General features: G+C 42.8%; 1 protein-coding gene across 1 annotated transcript in view; it reads left to right on the top strand.

Moving 5' to 3' along the window:
* The window catches only part of SMOC1 (SPARC related modular calcium binding 1), a 277516-nt gene that overhangs the window by 160026 nt on the left and 106976 nt on the right, over positions 1 to 10514 (top strand). Inside the window, exons 4-5 of the mRNA XM_019519152.1 lie at positions 7822 to 7921; positions 9679 to 9726. Coding sequence (XP_019374697.1) covers positions 7822 to 7921; positions 9679 to 9726 — 148 coding nt within the window. The remainder of the gene's footprint in view (positions 1 to 7821; positions 7922 to 9678; positions 9727 to 10514) is intronic.

Below are 10514 nucleotides of genomic sequence, written 5' to 3'. Positions count from 1 at the left end.
TAGTCTCTAGCTTTCATGAGGAGTTACTGGGGGCATGACACAGAACTGTTTCTTTGTCTTATACAGAGCAATGAGCTGCAACTGCTTCCTCCCCACACTACTCCCCGGGTGCATCTATATGTGTGCTTTTACTGCTGAGTGGACTAATTAGCTCTGCAATAAAGTGTCACAATTTACACGTGTGCCCATATTAGGGCACAGTAAATTAACTCTGTTGTAGGATGGTACTGTTGGGGATAATACTTGCTTCCAAACAAGGGTAATAGATGGAGAAAATGTAGCATATTAAAAGTGTGATAGGAAACTGACTTTCTTGTAAGGCATGGGCAGCACAAGCTTTAAAAATATTGTCCAGGAGTGTTTCTTTGTGAGTGGGACTTCATTCGGGCCTAAAGGAGGCATTTCCAAGTGAATTCAATTATTGACACCCTCAAGGTATTATTTAGATGAGTTTGTATTGGGGAGACTGCAGCAGTAAGCAACTGTTGATTTTTCTGGATCCCAGTATATGCATGAGAGGTCACCAGGACCTCCAGTGCATATGCCTAGGCTGGAGTGTAGAGGAGTTGAGGCTGCCCAGACCTTCCTTCCCCCCTTTAGATCATTGAGACAGAATCCAAAGGTTGGACTAAATCCAGATGTTTGATGCCTTGATGGCTGTAGTTAAATGCACATCTGGGAATCAAACCAAGGTCTCCTGTGTAGGGGACAAGAATTTTACCATTAAACCACAACAGGAGGTTTGGAGACTGCAGAAGATACTAGGGATCTCTGTCACAGGTTATTTCAGATAAATATTTGGTTACCAGTGAAAAGTTCCCGTGTAGTAGGAACTATCTGGATGTTGAGCAGGACAAGGAAATTTAGCCTTTCCTCTGTATAAAGCATGAGTGAGGCCACTGCTGGAATATTCATGTTCAGTTCTGGTGGGTAATATTTCAAACCAGATACTGGAAAATTTGGAAAAGTATAACTGGAATAAACTGAGGCCTATAAAATGTGATATATTAGCAACTATAATTAAGAGGCTTCTTATTGCTGCCGAAAAAGTTTCCTGCAAAGTAGGGAGAAATGTCTGATGGTCAGCAGCTCTCTGATATAGCAGGAGGAGAGGCATAACAAGATCCAGTGGAAGCATGACACATTTAAACTAAAAATAGGATGTCACTTTTTTAAAAAAGGGAGAATGAGTAACCACTGGGCAAGCCTATCTAGGCCTGTGGTGGATTCCCTAGCATGTGGAATATTTAAATGGCAATAGGATGCTTCTTTCTAAATGGCCTTCTCGGTACAAATGAAAATTATGGGCTTGAAGCAGAAACTTTCTGTATGAAGTTCTACAGATTTTTGTTGTACAGGTGAGAAACATGCATTTCTAGTGAGAATTTTCCACCACTAGAAATTATTCCAGGAGAGGCAGCAGTATAGACATGCAGTCTGCACCTACCCTTTCTCCTCTGCTCCCTTGTGCCTTTCTGAGAATGGGGTGATTCTGGTCTGCAAAAGCATGGGCTGCTCTACTCTTTCCTTTCTGGGAGGATTGGAGCAGTGGGCAAAGTTCCTTGCCTGTTTCTCATACCTGGGGACTCTGGACTAAGAACTAGACAGTGAGGGGTGTTGCTCCCTCTGCTTGGCTCCTGCGATCTGGGAACTGAGCAAACTGAGCCCTGTGGCAAAGTTCCCACCTACTCCACACACCAGGGACTCCTGTGTAGAAAGTGGGCTGGTGCTTTGCCCACTACCCCGGGAGAGCCTTTCCAGCCTGCTTCCTGGCCCTTCCAGCTTTCAACTCATTGCCTCTGCCACCCAGCTAGGTGTTGGAGACAGCAAGGGGAAACCAGAGGGGACTGTCCAATTTGGGGAAGAGGCAGCTAGCAGTGGCTGCTGCTTCCGTCCTCTCCCAAACTATTCCCAGGAAGGAAGGGAAGCAGTGGGGCAAAGACCCAGGCATGCTTCTCACACAGGAGACTTGCACCACTGCTTCCTCTGCTTGGCTTCTGGTGCCTGAGTGGAGGCAGTGGGGCAAAGCCTATGACCTGCATGCTACACCAGGGTCTCTGGGCACTAGGCATTGTCCCCTGCCTGCCTCTTGCTTTAGAAATCCCAGAGTGAACAGCAGGAAGGGGGCGGTCCTGATTCCTGTGCTCTGCTTCACTCCCTGTACTTGGCTCTAGGTGCCTGGGAGCTGAGAAGAGCGAACAGCAGAGCAAAGCCCCCTGTCTACTTCTTACACTGGGGGCCCTGGTATGTGGGGAGCCAGTGGTGAATAGCTGCTGAATGGTCCTCCCCTCTCTTCCTGGTTTGCAGCGGGGTGTAGAGCAACTGCCCTAACAGCTTCTCCAGAGCAGGTTAACCCAGGAGCCTTTCGCTGTAGCTCCACTTGTCCTGGTCTCTGGAAGGAGTTAAACTGAGGGAAAGTGTTCAAATATTCATTCTCCTAGAACTGATTTCTGCCTGGTTTGAGAGAGCTTCTTTTATTTTTCTCCCTCCGCTGCCATGTTTTGTTGGGGAGAAGAAGCATGAATGTCTATGCATGTGTGGCTTCTACTGGGATAATAATGTTTCTACTGGGAGAATAATGGTTCTCCTGGTAGAAATTGAACATCTGTACATGTCCTAGATCTGTGGTTCCTTGTGCTTTAAATTTTGTTACTGCAGCAGTGGTCTGAATAATGATTGTTACCTGTGTCTGAACAAAACTGAGTGTCACCGATGTTCATGAAGACATGAGCACCGCACACATGGATAGTGTAGCTCCACTGTGCATTCTCCTGCTTCTGCAGTGTCTTCTGAAGACTGAAATTTGTTTTCTTTTTCTTGTGGAAATGTTGCCCTGAATGCAGATGGAATGTTTTTCTTCTCCCTGTATTATTGAAGGAGCCAGGAAACGTTTGTTTTTTTGTTTCTAATCTATCACTTGGATATGAATCGGTTATCAAACTCCGTCTGAACAGTAGTTACTGTAGTCTGAACATTGTTGTTTTTATGTTTTAGTGCAATGCTGCTCTAAACTGTTCCAACTCCATATCAGGCACTCCTAGCACATCTAATAACAAACGTCTATCCATAATCCCCCAGGGACTGGCTGAAGCTAACCCACAATTACTGTTTAACCCTCTTCCATTGTCTGTGTACATGTACATAAATCCCCTTTTCCCATTTCCAATTTATCTTGTGGAAAATAATCCCTTGATTCTCCTTTGTCACATCGTTGTAAAGGGATGGATCCAGCCAGTCCTTTTTTTTTAAAACATTTTGGAATGCTTTGGAATCTAATTCTGGCATCTCCAGCGAGGTATTGAAGAGACCTCAACAATGGCTTCATTCTCCAACAAGAATTAAGAGGCAGAGAAGCCTGCCAGTGACTATGGTTTTAATGTTTTCATATTCTAATGAATTTGACAAGGGCAGGAGTTTATTCATGGGACCAGTGGCTAGAGTGTTAGCGTCTGTTCGATTTCACACATTGTAACCGTTTGTAGGGGATGTGGGTAGGGGGAATAGAGGGAACCACTGTAGCACTTCTAATTAATTTGGGCACCAGCAACAGAGAAATTTTTGTTGGCTGCCTTTTTTCTTGCTTTTCATCTCTCAGATGAGCCACGATCAAGATGGCATATCCCGTTTTCCTGCCTGATCACTAGTTCAGGTAGCTGCAGACTTCACTTGAAGATAACTTGGTCAGAATAGTAGACTATTGAAAAATGATTTTTCTTTCTTTTTTTTAAATATCCACATCCTTGTTTCTTGATGATTCCATAGTACATATGCATAGGTTGTTATTAACAATGTTCAATTATCAGCTAGGCAAACTTGCTTTGGGTTCTTAAAGTTGGGTTGTACCTTCCTGCTCTCATATCACCATGAAGTTGGAACTTAGCTAATACTTTTGCTTCCATTTTGAGAACCCTTCCCTCTCCCTACAACTATTGCTTTGCAAGGTTAATGTGAGCAAAAGAGGAGACCAACACATATGTTATCATAAGTAAAACCAGATAATATGACTTAGCATTTAAACTTTGATAAAAAATCCAAATAAGATTCTAAAATTCCAAAAGGAGATCTATGCAGTAAAAAGGTTTTTATGCAGGTGTTGGTTTTTCTGACTATAAATGTATTCCGTTGCATGATTCGCCATTGAGCAGACTGAGGGACTGTTAAGATTGAATGTGAGTTGAAGGCTTAGCTGAAGGCTGAATTTTAAATAAGGATAAACATCTAAATTGGAAAAAGTGTGTGGGGAGGGGTTAGAGAAGATGGAGGGAGGGGTGGGAGAACCCTAAAAAAAAGTTCCCAAGAATTTTAGAGACCTGAATGTGGTAGCCTTGTAGACACTAACCCTCATCTGTCTCTACTGGGCAAAAGCTGACTTCAGGAAACTCCATAAATGCCATACTTCATTGGGATTAGACTATCTGTTATACCTTTTTTTCATGTGGTGCACAAAATGATGATTTCTATTTAGCACAGGGTGTCTAACAAGAGTGCTCATAAATGGTTTCTCTTGGGCTCTCCTAGGGTCTGATCCAAAGCTTATTGAGGTCAAAGAGTTTTGAATTAGGCCCCAATTTCTTGAAGTGAACCTGCTCATAACAATTAAACTGCTTGATTTTACAGGGCAGTTGAAGAAGAGTTAATGAAAATAGAATCAATTTAATAATAAGAATATCAAACTCAATAGTTTCTCTGTAATGAATGTGACATGCTACATGACTTTCTAGTGTTATAAAGGTTTTATTGGGTCTCATTTGAAAAAGACTCATTTCACCGAGGTGCTCATGGTTAAACTCTCCCATCCCAGATGTATCAAATTGCTTATCTTTTATAGATAGGGCTGTGTGAATAATAATACAATTTGTACTTTGATATTTTTCTAAACTTTGGCTAAAAGAATACCATGCAACACAAATGACATGGATCTCCTGCAAAAATAAATACTGGCATTATAGGTGATTACAGTAAAGCACTAGGCTTCTGAGAATAGGAAGTGTATACGTACTGTACATGTATTTCTCCTTCATAACACCAGAAATGTGTTATACAACAATTGCAGTGTGTGTCCTTGAGGCAAATACTTATCATGACAGGTGAATACTTGCTGCTAGCCCTTTCTAGCTGAGCAAATCACATGTCAGTACTGTGGGGCATAAGGCCCAATTTAAAATAGCTGTGCAACACAGTCATGAAAGAAAAATACCTTTGTGTATAGCTAGCAGCCTTCCCCAACAGGAATAAGAAGTCCAATCTTAGTAATTCTTCTAATCCTTGAGCATGAATTTTACAGTTGGTTCTCCTGACAGCAAGCATGCTGTATTGTAACTTCATACACATGCAAATATACCAAAATAAACATAAAATGCAATGAAAAATAAGCAAATTCCTTTTACTTTGCCAAATCACATTTTACATTGCTTTGAATATGCCACTAATTAGATGGGCTCATAAGAAACATAGCAAACTGATGAATGGCTCACTATATTTATGGTGCATTTGAATAGTCTGTAGTTCATTCCATGATATATTGGGAAGGAATAAAAGTGAAAGTGCACAAATAGCACAATGACTTGAGGAATATACGTGCACACGTGGTTACTGTTGGTTTTGGCCACTAGATGTGAATTTGGCTTGAGGCAAAATGATTGCTTTGCAAGTCAGTAAAACCCAAGATAAACACACTGCACCGTGTTATAATTGCTCTTAGGTCACATTTTATGTGATACCCAAAGCCTTTTAAAAGTCTGTCATTAAGTCCCTGAACAAACTCGGCTACCTTGTAGAATCTTATCCAGCTGTCAGTGAAGGGGAAGAAATATTCTAGGCCTGAAGTGACCCCTCTCCCCTCCTCCCCCCATAAAGAAAGTGTGACAGGGTCCTGTATGAGTATTCTGTCCTGGATGGCGAAGACTGGTAATGGGAAATGTTTTGGATAAATTAGCTTGAAAGAGAAAAGAATGAACAGAGCCCTTGTTAAAAAATAAAACAGAAGTTTGAAGGATGATCTCATTGTACAGTTCTGCGGTGTTGAGTTTTTAGCCATCTTTATGGTGATGTGGGCATCTGTAGGTACATTTATAGGACTGGAGGCACTATTGTGCAAATGCAGACCCCATTTAAAGTCTGTAGTTGAGGTTTGTGTATTACATTAACAGGCAGTCCTTTAAACTAGGTGCGTCAAACATGCATGACTCATGGGCTGCATATAGCCTGGAGAGGTAGGTCATCTGGCCTGCCATCTTCTCCCAGTGCCAGAATGGAGGGGAGGGGGTAGAAGTCACTTACTTGTGGCGTCTACATCCCTCCTCAACCTCATGCTGCTGTTAGGGGTGGTGTTTTATGGTGGCACAAAGTGAAAGCAGACAGATGTCCATGCCCTTTGTTGCATCACGGCCACAGATTCAGGCATTTGTGATGCAAAGTAGTATTCATTTGTGCTGTTATTTTGAGGTGCATGTCTGTTTGTTTTAAGGTAGGAGAGTGTGGGTGGCCTGGAGCTGCCTGTGATCTCCAGCTACTGTGGACAGGTGCTCCTGGGACTCCAAGGGCCCAATTTTACTGCCCTGGGTACCCCCCCTGCAGGGAAATTTGTGAGGCACATAGGACTGGGCCCTTGAGGACCTGGGAGCACCTGCCTGGGTTTCCCTGTTTGCAGAGTCATGTCCTGAGTCATGTCCTGCAGGATCAGGCCCCTGCCACTCCTGTCCCTACAGGCCACCAGATAACAAAGCAGCTGTGTTGAGACATATCTCAGAACAATTGATCCGCTTCCTTTGGTGACATGTTTTATAGCCTCAGTGACTGTAGGGGCTGCTTCATCACCTTTGCCTGTAGCTGGATGAGGCTGAGGAGGGGCTGTGAGTCCACATAGACACCCTGGCTGCTTGCCCTGCCAAAACTTTTCACCACAACAGCGACTGGCTGCAATGCTACGGCTTCTCTCTAGGGCTGCCAGAGGTGGGATCGTCCTTTTGTCTATAATGAAGTCAAAGGTGTCTTTAGCTTTATCTGTCTGCCCACTATTTTACAAAAACTCTAGGAAAGTTTACATTCCTCTGAGCTTCCAACTTCCCCACATCTGGTAGGAAGTGTATTGTCTATGTGGGCTAGAGGGCCCTCCTAGAAATAGTCTCCTGGCCTTTTTGACTGCTCACCTGAGGCAATCACTAAATATTTTTAAATCTGTGCTTACATATGACTGCACACCTGTTGGTTCAGTACGAATGATTTTTCATTTATCTATGAACTGTTTGTGCAAGTGAGAATACCAAAAGAGGCCAGGCTCCTCTTTTGTTCAGTGATGATGGCTGGAAAAACTGCAGTGATGATGACTAGTCTCAAGCATCTGCCATGGAGAGAATGTTGTTGAGCATGGTGACATAAAAGGCAGGGAAGGAGACTCTTTTTGACTCAGCAGATGGTGGGAGTGATACCCATTTATGTACAGATGATGGCACATTTTATGAATACCCATAAACCAAAGGATGGGACCAGACAAAATACAATACTATACAACAATGCTGAAGTGTCTTCACATTACATTCTGTCACTTGTCTTTTCTTATGAACTGATGACTGACTGGCTGGTTGGTGCTGGGGAGATTAATCTCTTTAACAAAATACAATTTCCATTGTCCAAAGAAGTGTCTGCCAACACTGTAAAAGCTTTTCTGTTGTATGACCTCCCATGCTGAGAGGATGATGCTTTCAAACTGAGCTTTCAGCTTTGAGGTGCTGGATAAATAGTAATGCACAAGAGCTGAGATGGGGTAGGTGGGGCCATGGGAACTGAAGCGTCTGAGATTTGGCTTTCCTTTTTCCCAAACAGGTGCAGTGCCATACCTATACTGGATACTGCTGGTGTGTCACACCCGATGGCAAACCCATCAGTGGCTCTTCTGTACAGAACAAAACTCCTGTATGTTCAGGTACTGTGGGGTGGGATTTAATTATGCCTTTATTCAGTAATCGAAGGGAGAAGCTGTTTTTGTTCCCAGTGCCAGTAGCTCAATATTTTCCAGGTGACTTTAAGAAACAAAAATTGCAGTTATCCCGCGCACACACTCCAGCTGTTTGCTCTCTGACCTGCCAGATAGCTTGGGCTCTTAATTGGTCTCATGATGGTTGTGGTATCTTCATTGTGGATTAAAGGGCACCTGCCGCACTGAAAGATTTATTGAAAATTGTTCTTAAAGTGAAGAAAGTGATGCCCTGACAAAGCAGAAATAACTGTACTTGCATGTAGACCAGAATCCACAGGTGGTATATCTTTTGAGTAGAAGCTTTCAGTTTAAATTATTTAGATGCATTTTAAAGTTGTTTTGGCTCTGCTTTATTGAGTTAGCACAGAAGGGCAAGAGAATTTTTAAAGCCCTTGACAGCTTCATGGCTGCTTTGTAACAGAGCACAAGCAGTAGAACTGCAGTGTGCTTCAACATCTAGAAATATTTGTAAGATGAGCTTCATCTAGCCCCTTTTTTGTGGGGAGATCATCAGTTTGGAGGTAATGGTGAACTGGACCAGCTGTAGACTTCTGGCAGAATTAACCTAGTGTATGTGGTCGCTGGTGGAATAGGGGGAAAGCAGATGTGTCACTGCTCTAGGGGATGCTCTTCTTCCTGCCCAGGCCACATTTATTGAAAATGGTCAGACTGGCTGATCAGTGGCTCCAAGCTCCAGTGATCAGTCCAAATGAGAGATGGGTAGAGAAAGTATAAAGACAGCAGTTATAGTATGCTGATCTTTCTTTCAGTGCAAGGATGACTTCCTATAGTTAATGTAGCTATAGGGAACACTGTAGTGCAGGAACCAGTGCATGCAAACATAGTGTGGAGTGTTTACACAGCATAAGGAAGCCTTGTGCTGCAAAAGACCCTGATGGTGTTTGGCTTCAGGAAGGAATCCTTCTTGGATATGAAGGGACCAGTTCAACAGTAGAACATGGTTTTGTTTTTCGTATTTTTGAAATGGGATTGTCAAAACAGCTATGGGTCTTAATTTCATTTTTTTTAAATATAAAAGGGCTTGGTAATGCCTCATTTATAAGGCAATTTGAGGAAACCAATGCATGATATTCTATTTCATTTGAAGATATAAATGAAGTTGCTTGTCAGAGATCAGCCAGCGTATCCTCAGGATCCTGGTTCCTCGGTAACAGTTGATGACATTCCTGGTTAAATACAGGTCTCGGGCCCTGCTCACTGTCTTCGCTAGTGTGAAGCTCTCCCTGTTCCCCTCCCCTGACCTCCAGCTGACTTGATCATCAACTTGTGTTCCTTACCTTTTACAAATGGACATTCCCTCACCTTTGTCATATCTTTCCCTCCCCCCAGTCATTAGTATTGTTTTCCATCCCCATGTCTCTCCTCCTGCTCTGGGATTTGATCTCAAGTCTCCCTGGCTCACTGCAATGTTGAGGCCCTTTGAAACCTTGGGCCCTGCGACTACTTTATGTATCTCTTGTTTTAATCTGACCCTGATTTGACATCTCTAGTGCCTAACTATTCCTTGTGTTGCCTTTAAGTATTTGATGGCATGGATTGCTACTGAGGAATCTCTGAATCCTAAATTGAGTTGTTGGCAGGCAAAACAAGCCCTGCCAGCTAAGATCTCAAATTGTATTGATGTGACGTGGTGTGGTTATGTAGTCTCTAAACAGTGTCTCTCTTTTTGTTCTCTTTTTAAGGTTCAGTAACTGATAAGCCTTCAGGCCAGGGTAATTCAGGAAGGAAAGGTGAGTGGAGTTCTGTGCTTTAGTAAAATGTTTCTTTAACTAGGGCTGCCTGGCCGGGTCTCTTGAGATGGTGTAGAGCTTTGTATTGCAACAAACAGGCCTAGGAAGACTCTTAACAGGCTTTCAAATGTACTCCAAAAACATGTGGAATAAAGCACAATCCAATTCAGTGCACCACCCTTATGGGATAAACTGTATATACCTTGTCCTCAGCATCTGAAACATAGGGCCCTGCTACATGTTCAAATTAAAGCTTGATAGAAAACAGCTATAGAGTTATTACACAATTTCAAGCACTAACTTTGTAGCTGGTTGACACTCTTTATAGCTTGATAGTCATTTTTATCATATGATAATTACTTTGCATGTGTGGCTGGTTTAAATTTATTGTGCAATCAACCAGTTAATTGCATAATATATGTAACGTGTAGCAGGAACTGTAGGATATTAAAGCAGATTGTTCCAAAGGAGCAAAATTAACCTTCTTGTGCTTAGTTTACTATTGAAGCTTGTACTCTGCACTTACAGAAAAAAGTTGAGGGCACAAGGCTGGGGAGGCAGGCAGGAGGTTGGTGTGAGGAGGGATCTGCACAAGTTCTGTATTGGGTAGGACTCTCACTGAGTTCAATGGAAGCAGGTTTCTGTTTTCTGAATGCTTTTGCAAATCATACCCTTAGGTCCTTTTAGTGTTTTCCTGCAGCACAAGTTAAATGAATTCTTTGCCATTCCTCCCTTCCTGTATGGCTCCCTCCGTTTGACCCCAGTACTCTTTCCTGCCATGGCAGGGG

The sequence above is a fragment of the Gavialis gangeticus genome, unplaced genomic scaffold (genome assembly GCF_001723915.1).
Source record: "Gavialis gangeticus isolate Ggan-Ray unplaced genomic scaffold, GavGan_comp1, whole genome shotgun sequence".
Taxonomy (NCBI): Eukaryota; Metazoa; Chordata; order Crocodylia; family Gavialidae; genus Gavialis; species Gavialis gangeticus.
This window is presented reverse-complemented; position numbering and strand designations above follow the sequence as displayed.